General features: G+C 49.2%; 1 protein-coding gene across 1 annotated transcript in view; it reads right to left on the reverse strand.

Annotated features, from left to right (window-relative positions):
- Window positions 1-22409, reverse strand: part of NDUFS1 (NADH:ubiquinone oxidoreductase core subunit S1) — a 779390-nt gene that overhangs the window by 312128 nt on the left and 444853 nt on the right. Inside the window, exon 12 of the mRNA XM_078680296.1 lies at window positions 18043-18171. Coding sequence (XP_078536422.1) covers window positions 18043-18171 — 129 coding nt within the window. The remainder of the gene's footprint in view (window positions 1-18042; window positions 18172-22409) is intronic.

A 22409-nucleotide genomic window follows, 5' to 3' on the forward strand; every position in this document is an offset into this window, starting at 1 on the left:
GGAGGGCACAGGGGGCTGTGGGGCGCCAGTTGCAGGGGTGTCTTTGGGTGTCGGGAAATCTTACCCTCGGTTGGTCGCGGTTGGAGGGGTCCCTGGTTCTGAGGCTGCAGGCGTTGTCTGGGTCGTCGAGGGGGGTCTTTGGGCACTGGACTTCAGGTCCCAGTCGCCAGGGGGACGTCCTCGTGGACTTTGGTCACTCTCGCGCAGGCGGGGCTCGGCGGGTGCAGAGTGGGCTGGATTTGTGGTTCCTGGCTGGCACCAGGGGTATGGTTGTTGGAGCAAAGCCTCTGCTCAGGGGAGTCCCAGTCTTTGAGAGGGTCAAGGCAGGCAGATACTCTGGGTTGTCCGAGGTTGCTGTCTGCAGGAGTCGCCAGGATTTAGCTGAGGCAGGTTCCAGGGTAGACAGGCCGTTAGGGCTGGGGCCAAGTCAGTGGGTGTTGTCATGTTAGAAGCTGCACGGCGGGTCTTCTTCTTGATCTTCTTTCTTGTTTTCTTATCGGGATCTGAGGAAGGAAGGTTCAGGGTGCCCCTAAACACTGAATTTAGGGGCGTTACAGGTAGGGCAAGGGCAGGGACCAATAGGTCCCTGTCCTGGGGTGGGTACACCCCCTAGTCTGCTCCTCTGCTGTGGGAGGGGGGCAGGAGCCTAGCTGTGATTGGGCAGGGCTCCCCATCTTCAAGATGGCCGTAGCCCGGGGTTGTGCTTCACCTCGCATCCCCCAACCGAGGGGTGGGGTTGGCACACCCCCCTTCCTGACGTAGGGTTTCCCGTCAGAGTGGGGGTCAGAACTGGTGTGGGCCAGTTGCTGAGTACAGCAAGTGGTCTGGAGAAGCTCACAAGGGAGGCAGGCCTTTGAGCTTCCCCCTGCCCATCCTGGGGGAGGAGACCTAGTACATCGCCCAGGATGTGCATTGTTGCAGGCCCAGGAGAGCGGGGGGCTCTCCACCCAGGGGTCCAGCAACATGGATGGTAGCCTAGGCAGCCTCTCAGTCCAGACGTGGATGGTAGGTTAGGTTTTCAGGGGGCAGCTCTAAGATGCCCTCTGGTGCATTTTACATTAAATTCCACTCTGGCATCAGTGCGGGTTTAATGTGCTGAGAAGTTTGATATCAAACTTGTCAGTCTTCAGTGTAGCCATTATGGTGCTGTGGAATTCGTAATGACAACCTCCCCGTACCATATACTCTTAATGGCATCACTGTACTTACAGTGCCCAGGGATTGCCCTGGGTACTGTAGGGGCACAGGGCTCATGCACCTGTGCCCACACCGCTGGCATAGGGCACCCAGCTAGACAATAATAATAAGTGCTGCAGCTCTTAGGGGTCTTCTCTTGTCACCATGCCCTGGGTACCTGGGTACCATTTACTAGGGGCTGACAGGGGGCCAGAGATGCCAATTGGGTTTTAGTTTCAACACAGTTTTAGGGAAAGAACACAGGCCCTGGGCACCTGGTTGGCAGGAGCCCAGGGCACACTCAGTCAAAGCACATCAGCAAAAAGTGGGGTCATAACAATGCAAGAAAGATGGAACTTTCTCACAAGAAGCCCGTTCACACTCAACAGAGGAAACAAGGACAAGGCCAGGGGAGGCCGAAGCACCCCACGCCCCTACAAGGCAACTGAACCTCCATCCAATTCCAGGTAAGGAAGAGGAAGAAGAAAAAGAAACCTAGAGGGCCCAAGGAAACGAGGGAAAAGAAGGCGAGCCCACCATAGTTGGAAATCAACAGACCAGACAGAGCGGCGCCGGCAGCCATAAGCAGCCGGAAGAATAGACCGGGCAGGCTACGCCCGAAAAAGGGAAAAACATGAAACCATCTCAGCCTCCAGGACAGGACCATGAAGGCGAGGAAATGCCCGGACACACCACCACGAGGGGTCCGCGCACACGACCTAAAGAAGCATCTGCAACATACATAAACGCCATGGAGAGCAGTGGCCCGAAGGCGACCACAACCCCCTAGCACAGCACAAGCTATATAACAGCTACCACTACCCCACATAGGGTACGTTAAGTCCCAAAACATAGGAACCCTCTTTGGAAGAACCTTCCACAGCAGAGGAAAAACAAAAGAACCGCGGGGGGAAAAAAAACAGCAGAAGGCTTGTCAAGCATCCCAAGAGAAAACAGAAGGCTTAATCTCAGGGCCAATCTGCGCAGATAACTCAAGCAAAAAACATACACACAGGCAACAAGGGCCGTCCAGTACCCAACAAGCCACAATCCAAGCTAGGTGGACTCGGGTGGCCATAAAACACACAGCACAACAAGGGCGACTCACCCAAAAGGAGGTCCAAGAACCAGATCAACTCACCAGTCACTGAGGGGGAGAAGAAGAAGGAGGACGAAGCCCTGCAAAGAACCTCTGGATGGCAGAGTCTGCCGGGGCATGAAATAACAGGGTGCCGTCGAAGGGAAGATCAACCAGATGTTCCCCAACATTCTCAGGGAACACACTGTCCCGAAGCCAAGCGTGGCGGCAAAGGGCAACCTAGGAAGCACCTCCGATAGGTCCAGGGCGGAGCGAAGAATGAACGCCGCCAGCTCCAGGCCATCCAGCGCATGATGCCGCAAGTCAAGCTGAACAGTCTCCTGTGAAGCGGCGGATCCCAAGGACTCAGCGGAGTCCCACAAAGAAGAGGTGGCCCTGGCCAACACAGGTGTTAAGGGCCGCAGAGCGGCGCTGGTCGAGGCGAACATGCTGCGCCCCCAAGATTCCAGCCAGCGGGCCTACCAGGACGGTGGAGACAACAGTGGCGGCAGGGAGGGAAAAGCAGTCCGCAAAAGTGGGCTGAAAGCAGGGGGGTTGAGGTAAAGACACTCCGGGTCACGCGGTGCTGGAAGGTGCCGGTGAGGGGGCACAGGGTCCCCAGTGGCAGGACGCCTCCAAGCCCCATCAGGAAAGAAAGGAGCGAACTCTCAAAGGGAAGCAACAGCTCTGTCCCAACAGAGACCTGGTGGAGAACCTCCAGAAGATGATCTGCAGGAAAATGAGCAACCGGGTCACCCATAAGCAAAATACCCACAATCGTGGATACAGCTCGAGTGAAGGCCGCACCCACCTCCGTAGGGCACCGCGGTAGAGAAAGCAGTTCCTCAGTGGGCGAGGGCTGCAAACTAAGCCAGCTGTCCAAGAAGCCAAGCGGGGCAGGCAAAGCCAGACCTGAAAAGTAGAAGTAGGGACCGAGGAGTGGGAGACCTGTTGCTCCGCCGGCGAAAACCGCGGTCTCGGGACGGCGGGAAGCCACCTTTTGATGACGCCAGGGAAAAAGCCACCATGCGGCGGCCCGTCTCCGGTGAGGACGACACCAGCAGGCACCCAACCTCTGGAGAAGAGGGAGCGTCCGAAGAAGAGTCCGCGACTCGACGCCCGCAGCCCGAGGCAGGACGTCATCACAATCCAGAGACAAAGGAGAAGCCGGACAGGCCTCTCCCACGTCACACAGCGCCGGGGATCGGAGGTGAGCCTAAGAGGCCAAGGGACGGCGCCGACTCGACCTCCGACGAGGCAGCCGCCTTCGTGGAGGGATGAGAGGGACCGGGGGAGTGACAAGAAGCCCTCCACCAGCCTCGACCCAGAATGGGACGTAGGGGGTCCGCCAACCCATGCGGTGCCGCAAAGGCCGATTGAACCTCTGACTCTACCTCCGACGAGGCAGCCGCCTGTATGGAGGGATGAGAAGGGCACAGAGGGGAACGACGGGTCCCCTTCCAGCCTCAACTCATAGCGGGATGAGGGGGGTCCACCGACCCCTGTGGCGCCGCCGGGCCAGCAGCTGTCAGCGCCGTCACCTCAGCAGTAGACGAGGGCGCCACCTGTCCAGAGGGCCGAGAGGAGCTCGGGGATATGACCCGAGCCCCGGCGACCTCCCGCGACACCACAGGGACTCATGTGGGAGTTGGCGGCGAGGCAGAGGCGCCGTAGTCCGAAGGAGGGACCCCCGAAGTGTGGCACCCCAACTGCACCACATCCTCCAAGCCTGGAGCCGAGCCAGTCGGCGCCGGGGCCAGAGCCGCGGAGGGCCCTGCGCAATGCAAGAGATCCACCGACGCCCCAGGCCGGGAAGGAGGCGGAGAAGCCCAGAGAGGCCTGCAAGGCAGCCGCATACGACTCCATCTGGGCTTTTGACGCCCCTTCACCGGGAAACGGTGGATAGAAGGACAAAACGTGGGGCTACATCACCCGCGGAGATTCCCCAACCCAAACAGGCTGGAAAATCAGCCCCCGGGGACACTTACCCACCAGGGAGCAGCGCTCATGCGGCACAGGAGAGGGATGAGGAGGAGGACGACTACAGCCACTCCGAAAACCTTCCACAGAAGCTGATTGAGGAGATGAAGCCGTCCTTCAGAGAGGAGCCGAGAGCAGTTTCATCCGGCGCTCCTGCCTCGACTTGGCTTCAATTGTTGGCACGCCTCGCAGTCAGTGGAGCCGTGGTCTTCCCCCAAACACCACATGCAAATGAGGTGAGGGTCCGTCACCGACATTAGACGCCCACATGACATGCAAGTAACTTGGACCCTCCTGAGGCACAGCCGGGAGTAGTAGGAGACAGAATAATCACTGTTTTAAAACTTAAAAATTGTAATTTTGTCACTTGGATTTTAATTCACTCACCCCTCCTGGGACATAACCTCTGTATGCAGGCACCCTTCCCCGCTGAAAACGAGCGCTGGTAAGGGCGAAATCGCCGCTTTTCCCGCCTACTAATTCCCCTCGCCCTGATTGGGACACGACCACTCGAGGCCACGCCCCACCCGTCCCTACAAAAATGTGCATACACCGGAAGCGCAGCGGGCGCGACGATTGCGTGCTGAAGGCGCGCATAAGGCAAGCTCGTCTGTGCTCGTCCGTGCCGAGACCGGGCCTAGGGCCACCCCCCCTTCATCCCAGGCCACTAAACGCAAGCATTACAGCGCAGAAACCCTCTTGGGACTAAGACCCCACGGTAGAGATTGCTATCAGCCCCAGTTTCACGCAGAAACATCCCATATACCTGTCCTTCCTGTCAATCAACGCTCAAACCTAAGCCAGCCCCAAACCAAACACACGAGTACCGCATGTTCCTGCTCAACTGCAGATCCCTGCCCAAACACAGGGCAGAGTTTGCACTGTTACTGGAAGAACGATCGCCAGACATTGTTTTCCTGACAGAAACATGGCTGGCCACAGACTCAGACTCAGACCCTGCGGTAGTCACAGCCCTCCCTCCCGGCTACCAAATCATTCGGCAGGACCGCCCTGAGGGCAGAGGATGAGGCTTAGCAATTATCTATAAAACCAATTCCTCTGCCGAGTAATCCCGGAAACCATTCCTGACTGCGAGAGCTTAGCCTTCAGCCTCGAACTCTCCCCTAACATCTGCTTCACAGGAACCATAATTTACCACCCCCCAGGCACTCCCAAGCAATTCCACAATCTCCTCGCTTCAATTGTAGCTGAACGCGTCAGCACTACCTCGAACTTCACCCTGCTAGGTGATCTCAACTGTCACTTTGACTCCACAACCGATCACACGGCAACCACGCTGATAGATGACTTAGCAGCGCTGCAGCTAACCCAAATCGTTAGGTCTCCCACTCACGTCAAGGAACACTTGCTGGACCCAGTGTTCAGCAATTGTGCAGATCTAGCATCAAGTCCACCAATCCCCCTTCCATGGACCGACCATTCACTAATCCCCTTCACCTGGACCACATCCAAACCCTTAACCATCAAACCCACAGTCCGAATAGCCAGAACCTGGTCCCGCCTCCCAGTTGATAAATGGACGGCCAAACTCGCTAGCAACCCTCCTCTCCACAACAAGGATCCTTGTCGAGCTAACCAGACATATGAAGACTGGATCACCCAAACCCTTGACGACACTCTCCCCAAAAGAAAAACCACTCTGAAACGCTCCCCCAAAACTGCACCCTGGTACTCAGAGTCCCTTAGGGCTAAGAAACGCCTATGCAGGAAAGCTGAAAGGAAATGGCGTCTGGACTTCGCTCCAATGGAAAAAACCCAGTACCGAGCGTTACTTAAAGAGTACAAAGAAGAAATCAAAGTTACTCAAGCTGCATATTTCTCTAACAAAATCATTTTAGCCAAATCAAAACCAAGGGAGATCTTCCAAATAGTAAAAAATCTCACTAAGCTACCACCCAGCTTGCCTGAAACCAAATCCCCAGAACACTGCAACAAGGTAGCAGCCTTTTTCCATCAAAAATTTGAAAAAATCTACGCCTCCTTCCCCCCCCCCCTTGGCCGCCCCCGTCCCAGCCTCAACTAACACACCCCTGACACACCCCTCCCCACAGCCTCCTGCCACACTGGACCACTTCCCCCTCCTAGATCTGGTGTCCCTGGAATCTGTAGCCCGGAAGGTCAAATCTGGCTCCCCTAATGACCCAGCTCCACCAGACATTATAATGTCGGCATCCCAGGCCACCTTGCCCATCATAATGGACCTCTTGAATGCCTCTATCTCCTCCGGCACGGTCCCGCCTGGTTGGAAACGGGCCATGGTTCAAGCCCTGCTGAAGAAACCCAGCCTAGACCCATTAGACTTCAGCAACTATCGGCCAATCTCCCTACTTCCCTGGCTGAGCAAAGTTTTGGAGAAATACATCAATAGCCATCTGGTCACCTTCCTAGAAACCAACCAACTGCTAGATCCCACCCAGACAGGCTTCCGACCCAAGCACGGAACCGAGACCGCCCTCCTCATGGTCACCGAGGAATCCAGAAAAATCCTGGACCAAGGAGGATCAGTGGCAGTTAGCGCGGCCTTTGACACGGTCAGCCATGACATCTTGCTGAACCGTCTGTCTAATACTGGCGTCAAGCACAAGGCATGGCTATGGTTCGAGTCCTTCCTGAAAGACAGATCCTTTCAGGTATTCGACGGTGAATCAGTGTCCACCAGCAGACCATTGAGATGCGGGGTCCCACAGGGCTCCTCTTTGAGCCCTGCGCTATTCAACATTTATATGAGGCCACTGGCTGAGGCTGTTCGTCCGTATGGAGTTAAGATCATCTCCTACGCGGACGACACCCAGCTGGTGGTCTCACTGGCGCAGGATACCAACATGCCCATGAACGGAGGACTCTGTAAGTGCCTTGAGGAGATAAAGAGCTGGATGTCCTCCTCATCACTCAAGCTAAACGGGGACAAGACGGAGCTGATGCTTCTAGGCCCCGCCAACCCAAGCTCCTTCAACTCCCTGTGGCCACCCTGTCTGAGCACCCCCCCAGCACCTAAAGACAACATTAGGAGTCTTGGGTGTGGCTGGACAGATCCCTATCATTTGATACCCAAGCCACCAAACTTTCGGCCATCTGTTTCGGCCTTCTTAGAATGCTCAAAAAAGTTCTTCATCTTTTACCCATGGAGGCTAAACCGGCTGGATTTCATTAACGTCCTGTACCTCGCTGCACCAGACTATACTCTGCGAAGACTGCAAACAGTGCAGAACTGCGCAGCCCGGACACTGCTCCAGCTCCCACGTCGGGAATCTGTCAGAGCTAGCCTGACCAGTCTACACTGGCTGCCAGTCCGCCAAAGAATCCACTTCAAGCCTTGTGCATCGCCCACCAGGCTTTCTGGGACACAGGCCCCATAATCACCCGCGACCTAATCTCTCACTACCACCCAAGTAGAAACCTCCGTTCTAATCAGACCTTTTTGGCCACTGCACCCAGAATAAAAAGAGCCAGGTCGGGTGGTAGGACCTTCGCCCATAGCACCTCCAAGCTATGGAACGCCCTTCCTCTTTACCTGAGAGCGAACTCCAATCTCACCTCATTCCGGAAACAGCTCAAGACACTTCTTTTCAACTCCTCACAGTAACTCCTTGGTAACTAACCCCGCCTCTGCCTAAAACATCTATTGGTCCCCTAGCGCTTGGACGCCCCCGGGCATCAATCGCGCTCTATAAATCCACATACAAATACAAATACAAAATACAAATACAAAGCCCGAAAGGCATTCGCACACTGTTCCACACAGATCACCACAATAGTAAAGAGAAAAGGGGCCTAAACAGGCCCGGAACAGAGACCAGACCCGCATTGCACGCGGAAAAGGAAAAAAACTGACGTAGGCGCGCCGGGGTGGGACTTATGTGACCTCGCAGACGTCACGTGCGTGGACGGCGCCTGGGCGGAGTCGCGTGATGCCATTCCCCAAGCGTGCAGGAATTCTGTGGCAAAAAGTTTTCCGGATCCAGTCTCACGCCTGGGGATAATTCTACGTTAAGGAATCTGCGGCTAGTAGTCTCTATCAGATACTATTCTCAAAGACCCAACCTTCCCCCATGAATATATTCTTATACATACGATTGAGACATGGCCTTAAAGAATTCACCTCTGAATATCCACTGGAACCTCAGGAGGTTGCCCCTCTGCATCAATTACTACGTACTGGTACTGCCTCACATTTAGTCTTCACTACCTACCATAGCTTATACACCGACATAACGTCCACCCCCAGTGCTGCCTGGGAAAAATGGGCTTCGGAGATCGGGCAGGTTATCACCCATCAACAGTGGACCTATTGCTGTAATCAGACTGAACAGCCCTCATCTAGCAGTCGCTTACGCATCATCCATTACAAGTTCCTGCATCGTACAGATTACAGCCTGGCTAAATTATACAAATATAAACTACGAGACACTGACAAGTGTGATAGATGCGGGATGGGGGCTGCTGACTTCCTGCACCTTGCTTGGGAATGCAGAGCTGTCCAGTCCTATTGGCAATAGGTGAGAGAGGCACTAGAGTTTTTTTTTTTTTGAAAAATATATTTATTGCGGAAAACATATAAAGACATAATCAAGTATAACCACTCGCAGGCACTGAGAGGTGAAATTAACCAAAGTTAACATCCAGAATAGTACACAGCCACTAGGCCCACATCCCGGAGGCCAGGCGGCGTAGAGTTGGGAAGTGCCACAAGGATAAACATAATCGTTTGCATAAAGTACACAAGTATCTCTAGTATCCGCAGTTTTCCAATCATTCCCCCTCCTACGTCTTTCAGGGAGCCGTCTCCCATCCCACTGTACAGAGAAGTTGTGCAATAGAAACACAGTCTAACATATAACAACAGAACGAATCCCCCCAAACGTGGCATCTTAATAGAGTACGTGTAAAAGTCAGGTTACATTCTCATAGAGAGGCACTAGAGCTAATGACCTCCCTGAAACTCCAACATTCTCCCCCAAATTCACCTCATTCGGTCTTCTTCTAGCTCGAAGGAGGATAGCATGTAGATGCGGCAGGGCACCCAAATTCAAAAAATGGATAGGGGACATGCTCTTTTGGCAAGACCAAACATACACATAAGCTGAACTCCTTTCCTCCACGTCACGTCCTCGTGACATTTGGGACCCCCTCAAGAAGTAGCTCCTTGAACATCCGATTGATGACAAACAATCCGCACATCCCTGCCAACGGGATATCATAACTGGTCGGTGGTCACTAGTATACATGCCTAACTATAAGGATACGCTCGAAATGCACTTAGACCATGTTCTTCATGTGGGGTATATGAGTTATTGCACGCTTTCCATGATTTTGCTCTGATAAACCGGACTAAGAACTACATCATCTTTATATTTCAATTGTGCTGCTGTACTTGTATCTACCTATGTATTGTAATTACGAAGCTGGATTGTGCTGGCTTTTTTTTAATTCTTGTTTGAGAAAAACTCAATAAACAAATACATTTTTTTTTTAAAGTAGGGCCAAGGTCCTTAGAACCAGTTTCAGTTTACCTGCCCTGGTGTGTTCGGGTGCAGAGGTGCCAGTCACAAAGGTAATCTTGAATGCTACCTCTGAAGCCTATAGGAAAACCTGTAACAACAAAAAGGCTGCAAGTGGGGACTGCGGAAACAGTCCGGCACAACCCAACAGGGGGTACGGTTCTTGAGGGTTTCTGGAGCAAGGGTGCACCATCGGTAGGGTTGGGCTCGGGTGCAGAGGTGTTTTGTCTGGGGGGGAGGGGTCACTTGCATTGGAGGCTCACACTGTTTGGGTTGACCTGGGATAGGGACAAAACAGGACTATTCTTGATGATGGCCTCTCTGTAGCCGACGTCCCATATCAGTAGGTCTGTCTTGGCGGTGTTGGTGTCTGGGCTGGACACTAAACAAACCTTGGCTTCTGCAAGTGCTCTGGGTGTTGGTCCTCGGGGTCCTGGCATCTCCAAACTTGGTAGGGAGATATATCGGACTTCCTGGAGCAAGGAGACCTCTACAAGGGATGCTGCTTCCTTGGTGTACCCAGAGATCAGCAAAAAGGTGTACCAGGTCTATGCAAGCTGCAGGGAAGTGGCTCCTCCACTTCAAGGGAGGTGCTGGCTGGTTGGCAAAGTGCTGGTAGCCCTCCAACGCTTTTGGAGGATGCACAGCTGCAGGACGAGTTGGTTCTTTGCAATTGTCAACACGGGAGCAAGCAGGCAGGGCTTGGCATCAAGTCCACAACCAGTCCCCAGTTCTTGCGTCTTTGGCTTTTCTTTGTCCTTTTTTCTTCTTTAGTCAGGCAAATCTGAATTCCTGATTTCAGGGGGGCACCTAAGCAATGAATTTAGGGGCGTTAAGGAGAGCGAAGGGGAGTAGCAAAACAGCCACTTAACTCTGGGGTCACTACACACCCATATGAGCACTTCCTGTGAGGAGTGTGCATAATAACCCTGTCCCAGAGATCTAAATGCCACATAAAACAAGATGGTGGAATCCTTTTTTCGTGAAGCACGCAAGTTAACCCACATTAGAGCTGTGACTAGCCTGGCGGTGCAACATGCCTACTGCATAGCTAATTTCCTGAATTTCCTAGTGCCAAATGGGCTTCAGGGCAGCAGCGGCATCTTCCAGGTCTGAGGGTAGCCATCGTCACATATCAATGGCGACAGAGACTTTGAATCCCATGGCCTTGATATGCTAAATCACTAGCCATCCTGCGGACGAATGTGTGCCTCTGGAGCAGGCATTGTTTCTGGCCTCCGAGAGTGTAGGCTCTCACATGCAGGGAGTCAAAAATGTGTGTGTGGTGACAAGCTGGATAATACCATTCAGACAGCACACTAGAGAACCAGTATGTGTATAGGTAGCATCTGTAAAGTGCCCTCTGAGTGCATGTCCTAATACAACCAATGCTGGGGGAATCAGTATGGATTTATTAACACAAGGTGTTTGATAACAAACACCATAGGTTTCAGTAAAGCCATCATGTTGTTAGGTAATTCATAATGACCAGTGCTCAGTAAATATACTTAAGATTGCTTCCCTGTTCACTTGTACCATCTAGTAATTGAACAAGACAGCACAGGGGCATATCTGCTCATGCAGATATGTCCTCACATGTAATATAATGCACCCTGACTTAGGGTTACAAGGCCTGCTCTACGGGTGACTTACATACATTACATGCAATGACTTTGGCATGGCACACAGTGAGTGTGCCAAGTCATGTTTTCACTCATGGCTTGCACCATGTAAGACAACCTGCAATGGCAGCCTGCATTCAATTTGTATGGGAATCCCTTAGGGTGACATAATACATGCTGCAGCTCTAAGTGACACTCTTTAGTGCCCATGACCTAGGTACCGGGGGTTACACTTACTAGGAAATTATAGGGTGATAAAAGTGTGTGCCAATAGTGTGAAAATTATACCATTTAACCTTATTTCTAGGGAAAGAGCACTGGCACTGGGGCCTGGTTTGCAGGGACCCAGTGCACATCAGTCGAAAAACATCAGTATCAGTGGCAAAAAGTGGTATTGACCATGGCAAAAAGGGGCACATTCCTACAGTCGGCATAGAGATTCTCTGCCTCAGTGAATCAGATGCCAAGTCAGGAGTTGAGTATGATAGTTGACTCTGAGGTCAAAGTTCAGAAGCACTAACGTGATGGCAGGATGTCGACCAGAGTGAGAGGAGCCTCACTAGAGATATAGGAGTATCTTGGGGAGTAGCCAGGGAGTTTCTAAAAAGCCAGAGGCTACAGGGTCCCGCTTGGATCCTTCACGCGTAAGAAGTCTTGAGTAAGTCATATTCAGTAACTTCACTATCAGAACACAGTTGTACACACACTCCTGGTACAGTCATCTTCAGAGATATACCTGCAGTCACATTGTGCACAAGCCTTGAATAAAGCCCTTCTGTTGTTTTTAGGTTCCATTACTAAACGAAAAGTAAACTATACTTCGTGCAGGTAAGGCATGAGAATCCCCAGACATAAACTTGCTTCTAAAAGGGGTACTTTTTCCAATTAAAGGATCCATACAAGTTTACTGGTAAGGACAATACTAATATCACCAATAGAGATAGTTACACACATTCACACTCTACCTCTCTCGCTCTATTTCAGATCATTATTCCTACGTGGGAACACAAGCCGATCCCCTACCACTGCTGATGAATCAGGACATAGGCTGAAATTATTGATACTGCACACATTTCTGCCTCTCAACCCATAACAATGTTCATTTTACAGAGGACAAAAGTGCACAACCAATAACATGGAGCATTTGTTCCTGGTAAAAAGCAGGATTCATGCATCAAAGAACGTCGAGAGCAGAAAAAGAAAAACATTTGTGAACTCCCACTTTCAACTGAAAACTAAAATTCTCCACTGAAATAAGAATACAAGGCCACTCAAGTCAAACCACTTTATTCGATTAATTAAAATCATAAAAGTATGCTATACATAAACAAAACATAAAAAATATTTTAAAAAATATGTTATACAATTTAAAAACACAGTACAAAGGACATTAAAAAATTGTTAACAAACATTTCCATTTTTAAAGCCAGTAAACAGTATACCTAGACTTATATTAAGAGAATTGACTTTCCTGTGCAGCATCCTGTCTAACCCTCCTGCTTCTAACAGACGCAGCAAGGAAGATGGCAACACTAAACATGGTTTCGGGGGTTTCCAACAGTTGTAAAAACAGTAAAGCAGGTTTACACTGAATAAAATTCATCTTTTTCAATAATGGGGAAATAAACCTTTTCCTAGCCTCGCGGTACAAAGGACAAAAAAAACATAAAATGCAAGGTGTCTTGGGGAGAGAAATCATCACATTTGCACGGAGCAGCGCCCTCGAGCCTACTCCCGCCCTGCAAATCCCATAATACCATATGTATTTGGTTGAACCGAAATTTTGTCAATAGCCATCTATGAAAAGAGTTAGTCACAATGGACAAATAAGGAGGCATCGCTAATGACAAAATAACCAGGAGGTGGCCCCTGACCGAAGGTTTACATAATTCTACAGCTTCCTGTAGGAGAGTAGGGTCTGCAATCCTATGATCACCCAGATTTTTGCTTTTTGCTTCACTGGTTTACGACTTTCCCTGGCTGTGGGCCTGCTAATCAGACCCACAGCCTAGCTGTTCTCTCTACTCCAAATTGTACCCAGGTACTGAATTGGCACTGGGCCCTCTCAAGTCCCTGTACCCAGGGCTGAGGTGCACCCAGAAGTCTCCCAGGGGCTGCAGCATGTATTATGCCACCCCTGGGCTGACTAACTAAATGAGACACAACTGGCTGCTTGACAGCTGGGGCAGAGTGGTGTACTCACCCTCTGCTGTAGATATAGTATTCCTATATCTAAACCTAAATGGACACACAGATCTCCTATCAGTCACTCCTATGGCAGGCCTTGACAATCCTGAAGGCAGAGTGCTTGGAATCGTGTGAGATAGTGCTCTGGCATGAGCTGAGCCTGTCTGCGGCTTTCGGGATCCATCCCTTAGCCGTTTCCATGATATCGCATACCATATACTCTTAAGTGCATTATAAACCTCGCGGTTATATGCCAACTCTGGTATCGCTTTATCAAAACATGTCGAGTAAGGTGTCATACGAATTGGAATACTAACCCCTCGCCAATTCTGGCGACGGGGTTAGCATTCCACCCTTCTAGAGGGACACAACATGTATGTAACCTGTAACACCGGTTAAAGTCAGACAGAGCCTTAGCTCCACAAAATGGATGCTGCCACCGAGACACAAGTCTGCCCTCCTGCTGCTGGGAGTCCTCCCAGCCCAGGAGGCAAGGACAAAGGGTTTCCTGCCTGGGGCGGTGCCAGCACCGTCCCAGACAGGATTTTGTGTATCCTAGGTAGGCAGGGCTTTAGAGGAAGGTGACTGCAAGTGGCACCCCGGTGCTCACTGTGCACAGGCCGGCTGAAACCAGTTCCAGGGGCACTCCAGCCCCTGGCCTGGGGAAAGCCCGCCAAAGGAGAGGGGTGTAACCACCCCCCTCCTAGTCCCACCCATAGGGCAGGACTTAGTCGCGTGCCAGCCCCTTTTTGCAGGGTAAAGGTAGGAACTGGCCCCCTTCCAAATCAGATCATCTTTGAATCCTGAAACTACTTTCCACGAAAGGAACTCAAGACTTCTTCCCAAGATTCTCCCTTGTGACTAAGGAGTAGTCACCCTGCAGCAGCAGGCACCAACCAAGCATCGCGGTTTGTTGCCAATCTCTCCTTCGGATCAAGACTGCTCCAGCACGACGAGAACCGGCTTCCCTGGCACCTCTGACCTCAACCTACATCATCAGCCCAGCTGTGATCCGTGGGTGTGACGAGACCTCGAGGGACCGGCCATCTTCAGAACTGCACGACGCTTGTCCAGCACGACCACCGAGTGACCCTCGACCGAGTGCTTTGGGGTAAGAGAAGCCCAGACCCTGAGCAGCTCCAGCACCGAAGTTCAGCCCCCCTGCATCCACGAGATCTGCGTGGGGCCCTTCTGCTCTTTGCTGCCAACCGCGTTGTCCAGGTCGCTTGCCCGTTGGCTAGTGGCCCCCTCACGACGCTCCACGACGACAAACACTGCTGGTCTGGTTGCTCCAGACTAGCCCTTGCTCCCCTCCAAAAGAGGAGCACCCTGGACCCTCCTGGTTCACTCAAGACGCCATTTTAGGTCCACCGCGTGGGCCTTGCATTTGCCAAGACTTGTTGCCCAATCCTGGGTCCAGCGACGTCGACAGCAAGAACCTTCGTGGGACAGCTCGCACCTCCATCCTGGGCGCCGACAACGCCTCCTGGTCCGAGAGACTGCAGAGCCCAGCAGCGCCCACTCACCTGGCTGAGGTGACTTCGTCCGGTGCCATCCTGGTGCCCACTCAAATCACTGGCTAGTGATTCAGAACTTGGTCCCCTCTGCTTACAGGTTTCTTCTTCCCTGATCCAGGCTTGGATCACCACGAACTTCTTCACTGGTCGCCTGCCAGCAACTTCTTTCTTCAGGCTCCTGGATCTTCAACGAGGGTTTCCGACGTAACTTCAACCCTATGCAGCCGCAGCCCCTGGGCTAGGTAACCTGAGTACTCCGGTGCTCCAGCATAGTCCAACACCCTAAGTGTTCGGATCCACTTCCGTTTTCGACCCACCTAGTCGGGTTCGCCAGAGAACAGTAACTTTGCAACTGCTAGCCTCCATAGACTTTTTCCCGCCTTACGCGTGAGAGTTCCCACTCTGCACACGACGTCCACAGGCCTCCTGCATCTAATCCCAGTGTTTAGAATTGTAGGCCTAGCGATTCCTGAGTCTAGAAAAGTATTACTTACCTGCTAGCAAGTTCGCATTCCACTTACTGTGTATATGGTTTTTCGTGCCCCTAGGGCATTTGTGTAAATTGTGCAACTTAAAGTATTTTCGTAAGAGTTTTGTTGTGTGCTTAGCTCCCCGACTCATAAAGAGTTCAGGGTAGTCTTGTTATAAATAAATATCTGTTTATTTTCATAACAACTTGTGTGGTGTCCTTTCACTTGGTGTTCAAGGGGTAATGTGATGGTAAAACAGCTGGCTTAACACGCCCTCTAGAGTCTTAGCCTTAGACTGCTCGTATCCATGCTACTAGGATAGCTGGTCTATAAGGTTGACTTACAACCAATCATCAATAAGGGTTGTTTGGACTGATACATAGTGATCACTAGAATAGTGAGCACTGCATATCAGGCCAACTTCTCACACTTCCCGCTCTACCTCTATTAGCTTAGTAAAATTAGTTTTTACCCACGCTAAATCAGCCTTACATAAAGATTCTGGATTGGAAAAAATCTCAGGGCGCCCCATATTCACAGCTGACGTTTTTATATAGGACAACCACTGGATTTCCTTCATGTTATCTAAATTAATACAGTCCTTTAGGATCTTGTGGTTTAGGGAAAGATTCAAATTCAACCAAATTTTGATCCATAACAGGATAGGGGCAATTTTAATTATATCTGATATATATCCTATCCCCAACTCAAGATGGACAGAGTAGGTAGCTGTGGATTGTGGAAGGCCTAGAAGGGACCGTAAAAATTTGTTTTCTTCTGTTTGAATGGGGTCGGGTTTGGTAAACCCCCATATTGCTGCCCCATACCTTGCAATTGAGATGGTCTTGGCTTTATAAATTGCCAGGATCGCCTCATAGGGTTTCCCCCCCAATCTTTTAGTGAATCCTAACACTGCAGCAGAAGAACTTCTCACTGTGTATACCTTTATTGAAAGCTGTGGGGACCATGTTCCCCTATCATCAAAAACTACTCCCAAATAGGTCAATACTTTCACTCTGGTGATTACTTCACTACCACAGTAAAAGGTCTTGACATTGTTTTTTGAAACACCTAACGACATGATATGTGATTTGCCATTATTTACCACTTGATCCAGGCTTTTCATAAAAACCCCAAAAGAGTCCAACAATCTTTGTAGGCCCAGCGGAGTCCTTGCTAATGAGACAGCATCGTCGGCATAGAGGAGCACCGGGATCGGTGTTCCTCCCATGCGCGGGATGTCAAGGGTGGCTGTTAACAAATTTGCCTCCAACGAGTTCACATACAGTGTAAACAACATGGGGGCCAGGATACATCCCTGACGCACCCCTCTGCCGGACTTAAAACTTGACGTACATTTCCCCTCGTTCGTCATCCTAATTGAGGCATTTAGGTCTTTATGCAGCTCAGCTCAGCCAACAAATACACAAGGGGCCGATCAAGGCCCATCTCCAGGAGCATTGTCCACAGCCTTGATCTATTGACTAGATCAAAGGCCGTGGACAGGTCCATAAAGCCCAGGAAAATAGAGCCCCTTGCCGCCTTCGTGCCACTCATAATGACAACCAACGGAGATGAATAAAGATAATGCTAAAGGGAGGTATCACTGCAGGGCTAGGAGAAAAGGCTAAAAGTGAGCTACGCTGACTGGAGTAAAGACTCCCTTTTCAGGGATTTTATTTAAATAAATAACATTTTTCTTTTTATGTTTGAAGTGAACAATATTTGCACCCTTGATAGTAAACATACTACATTCTGGGCTTACTTTAAAGGGCTTGAGGTCAGACTCCTTTAGCTATTGGCTTCTTTTAACCTGGAATCTTCAGCCAGTTACATCCTGGTTCAGCCCAGAGGACAATATTGGAGTCGCAGTTTTTCTATTTCTCTTTAACTGTGTCCCCAGGTCACCAATGGAATATGTGACAGAGTATTTTACACTTGCAATTGGTCTGGTAGTACTGCAGAGCAATCATTGATAAAAGCTTCTGAAAAATGAATGGTACAGAAAAAATGCTTTGCTCTATAGCATCTATTTTCAGATGCTTTTGTCTGCGCTTGACTACACATTAAACAAAAAAACAGTGGTAAGGCTAATACCATGGAGAACAAAGGTTATACCAATTTGCTTAACCAGCGCATGTTTTGTAAAGGATCCCAAGAATGACGTTGAGACCAATTTAAATTGAAAGAACATCTTTAAAAGATCTAATGCTGGACATTTCCAGTAATTCTAAATCTAGTGCCATAGAACTCTGGTGTTCATCACATATAGCAACAACATTTCCAGAAAAGCCCTGTACGAAGACTACAATATGCAATACTGTGGATGAACAAAGTACTTGGTAAATCCTTTGAAGCTAGATTTGCACAACAGACTTCAGCTACTAATACCCCAGCAGCAAAAACAATTGATACATGAAGAGAAGGTGATCAAGTTTATCACATACTGGGTCAATTAAGCAGTATGTTCCATGCACAAAAAGAAGCACATACCTCTTACGAATTCTGGCATTGAAAAGTGGGGCCTCAAAGCGAGCATTAGTTCCAATCAAAAGTAAAGCATCAGCCTCCTCCACACCTGCAATTCTGGAATTCAGCAAATAGTTGGAGCGCAGGTCTATCCTAAAATGCAGAATGAGGATATCTTAAACTTTACAGTACCATCTTAGGAAAAGCGGCAGTGACAAAGAAATGAACAAATAAATACGGCATAAAACAACTTTATTCAACTGGACTCTGCTTGTACTGATGAGAAGAGAAAGGACAGCAAACATAACTAAGTCAACTCTCTTTCTTTAGCAATGGTGTTGTCGATAATTCACCTTTAGGCCATCCAAGAGTTTTTAATGAACTGGAGTAAAGTGGCGGGCCACGTCTGATGTGGATGCACTAGACTGGAGCATCACAACCCTGCATTACAACTTCAGTCTGGCCATTATATAACAGAGTCGTATCAGACCCATCTCGGTTGCCTCCGCTATGTAATAGTAAATGATGAATGATCGCATTGGTTTTTGGGGCAGCATTTTTCTGTCTTTATTGGACGCCCCCCACCCTCTGTACATGCTTACAAAAATGGAAATTACTGTGGATAGTGTTCCGTCACCACAACGTGTGTTCACAGATCAAGTTTGCAAATGCAGCGCACAGATCCTTATTGTGTTATCGGCTCTAGTAAAAGGTGCTAGAGGTCTCCAAATGCAGACAGTGCCAACAATGCTGTTAACGCCTTCTCAAAAGGAAGCATTATAATGTCTATACAAAAAAAAAAAAAAGAAGACTGACCCTCACTAGGATGAAAATTATCATTTCATTGGAGGTCTGCACTTTGTTTCCAAAAACAAAAGAGAAACGTTTAGCTAAAGAAGTACTTAAATGAAAATGGACCTCAATCTGGTTGCAGATCAGGTCACCAGTAAAACTACTACGCCTAGTCTCACTGCTAGTGCTTGTACGATGCTAGATGAGTGAAGCATGTGCTCTAATCCTACTGGACTTCTGAGCAGCATTTGATACAGTGTACCACAAAATACTACTTATCCTCTTAACTTCCTTTGGTATTGGTGGGATGGGGTACAGTGAGGCAAATTATATCCGGACAAACACTGTCAGATTGTCGTTAATAATCCTCTCCCAGACCCCCAAAAAATACTTTTGGTGTTTCACAAATTTCAGTACTGTTCCTCCTTTTAGGTGATGCTTATCTGAATCCCCTAGCAGATTACAAAAAAACTCTTGGCCTATCACCAATACGTGGATCAAATGAAGGAGTGTGCAAAAATTGAGCAATTTCGTTTGACATAATTACACACATTTTGGCAAAATTACACAAAATGAAAATCTGTCAAAGAGCAATATTTTAGTCAGTCAATTTTGACATAAGGGCGCATGTCCCCCTTAAAAATATTGCAAAAAACACAAGTTCCACGAGCAAGAGCTGCTCTTGTGTAGTGGCTATTTGCATTGTTCTAAAGAGCTCACCAAAATTGTTTTGCCGAAAACAGCATGTAATTACATATTGTGCAAAAAGTCGGAAATTTGATATAATAAGTGGAAGGCAAAACTTCTAAAATTATGTAAACTATGAGGCCGAATTTACATTTCGTCTAGCCTAATCATATGCAGATTTATATTAAAATCAACAATTATTCACCCATTGAGTTCATCAAGGCATCACAATCTAAAATACAAACCATGATTACCTTTAATCAAGTAATACTAAAACATAACATAGAAGAATACTTCAACAGCAGCAATGCGAAGAAATGACCTTCGTTCTAAATAGAGTCCATACAAAATTATATGGTTTCACACTAGACAGTAAAATCAAGTTTGACTTACTGATAAATATTCTAGTGAGAGTGGCCCACTAATCCTTTAAAATTAATTAACATGGTGATGATTTAAAACAAGTTAGGAAACCATAATCATGTACAGGTTGCACAATGGGATATTCTTACTTACAAGCCGACGCTTCTCTGTGAAAGCTTCCACCAGATGGAACTCACTCCCCCGTTCCCTCAGACTGGAACCCAGCTATCTTATTTTTAGAAAAAAATTGAAAACACTTCTATTTCCGAAATAACGTCCCCCCCCTTTTTTTCTTCCTTTTCTCTCCTCCATCTCATCTGGATATCAAAATCATTACAGCGCGGGGATGCCTTCGGGTCACCAGGCGCTCTACAAGTCGTTAAAATAAATAAATAAATAAATAAACAAGCATCTAGCAATGTGAGCAGCCCCGTTTAAAGCAATCCTCAATAGAGTTATGAGACTGATAATGACATTTAAAAAAGCTGATCTTATTACCCCTCTACTAAGTCCTCCACTAGTTCTCCTCTTATCTTTCCAACCAACTTCAGTTTGTTAAAATGGTGCCACTTGGTGCTCTACTCGCAGATCACAGCATCAAGAATCACAACTCTACTTGAAAGTGTACTCTACTTCGGATGTCCATGCCTCAAAAAGTGATGCACATCTGGATGTCCAGTGCCTACATGAAGCTCGATCCAATCAAGACAGAATTTCTGTTATTTGCCAAAAAGAAAAAACAAATAACTGTTCAAACCTGGTTCATGGGCATGAACCTTCAAAGCTTCGCAACTCAACTTTTACCGAATGCAAGTCACTGGGATTCACCCTGGGAACCAATCTTACCATCAAGGAACACTAAGATGACTTGGTACCAGATCTGTCTTCTAAAGAAAATGAAACCATTTCTTCCAGAAAGCAACTACAGAACTGTTCTTCAAGCCCCAGTACTCTTGCATCTAGATATTGATAATGCTTTGCTTCTTAGCTCCCAGATTACACACTGGCTTCAGAAAAAAGGGCATCCTACACACCACAGCATGCCTCATCCACGGCATGAGGAAATATGGGGGGCTAGGGGGTATGTTGGCGTGGGGAGGGGCTTCGGGCAACTACAAGGTCATCCCAAGAGCCAGGTCTTGAGGTCCTTTCTGGGGCTTACAGTGTCAGGCTTCGTCTGATGCTGAGGGGGGAGTTCCTTTTGGGTCTTGGACGCGATGTAGGAGAAGGATCTGCCTCCCGTTCTGGCTCTATGGATGTGGGGATTTCGGCCAGGGCTAGGTCGGCAGAGCGGAGGTTTCTCTTGGGGGAGTGGAAGGAGATTCTATTGTTGAGGCATTGGAGTCCGGTGTTGTGGAGGGCTTTGTAGGATTGTGTGAGCAGCTTGAAGGTCACTCTTTTTCCGACGGGGTGCCAGTGGAAGTTTTGGAGTTGCTTGGTGATGTAGATGTGTCGTGGGAGGTTGACGACAAGTCTGGCTGCATTGTCCTGGATGGTCTGGAGTTTGTGAAGGAGAGATTAGTTGATTCCAGTGTAGAAAGAGTTCCAGTAGTCCAGCCAGCTGGTGATGAGTGCTTGGATGACTGTCTTCCTGGATTCGGGGGATCCATTTGAAGGACTTGCGGAGTATGTGGAGGGTTTTGGAGCATGTGGAGGATACAGCGTTGGTTTGTCAGTTCATGGTGAGAGAGGAGTTGAGTAAGATGCCGAGGTTGCGGGCGTGGTCCATGGGGGTTGGAGGGTTTCCGATAGTGGGGGGCCACCAGGTGTCGTCCCACATGGTGGGGGTGGATCTGGGATGAGGACTTCTATTTTCTCAGAGTTGAGCTTCAGGCAGCTGCTGATCATCCAGGATGGGACGTCCTTCATTCCTACCTGGAAACTGTGCCTGGTGATGTCTGGTTCTTTGGTGAGGGAGAGGATGAGCTGGGTGTCGCCGGAGAAGGATACTATGCTGAATTCAAGTTTTCTGAGGATGGTTGCGAGGGGGGCCATGTAGATATTGAAGAGCGTGGGGCTGAGGAAGAATCCTTGGGGTACTCCGCATCTCATCCATATGGGTTTGGAGAGGTAGGGCAGGAGTCTTATCTTTTGTGTTCTGCCCGGGAGGAAAGAGCGGATGCAGTCTAAGGCAGTTCCCTGTATGCCGGCGTCGTGGAGTCTGATGTCTAGTGTACGGTGGGAAACGGTGTCGAAGTCTGCTGAGGTGTCTAGAAGGATGAGGACTGCGGTGTGGCCTTGATCGAGGAGTGGCGGCTAGGAGGGTGGTCTCTGTGCTGTGGTTGCTGCAGAATACGGATTGAGATGAGTTGAGGATGTTGGATTCTATGAAATATGTTAGCTGGGTGTTGACGAATTGCTCAGTGACTTTGGCTGCTGGAACTACATTGGCTTCCCTTGCTGACCCACACCCACCTCAAAACCAGCTGCATCATTTGCAAAGCATCACAATTAGCACCTCTGCTTATCTTGCAGACAAGGTCACCATCTCTGGTGGTTCTCGGCACACTGCAGCGAGGACAGCCTTAGACTGCAGACTAAGAAGTGTG

This window comes from Lissotriton helveticus, chromosome 3_1 (assembly GCF_964261635.1).
Source record: "Lissotriton helveticus chromosome 3_1, aLisHel1.1, whole genome shotgun sequence".
NCBI classification, from domain to species: Eukaryota; Metazoa; Chordata; class Amphibia; order Caudata; family Salamandridae; genus Lissotriton; species Lissotriton helveticus.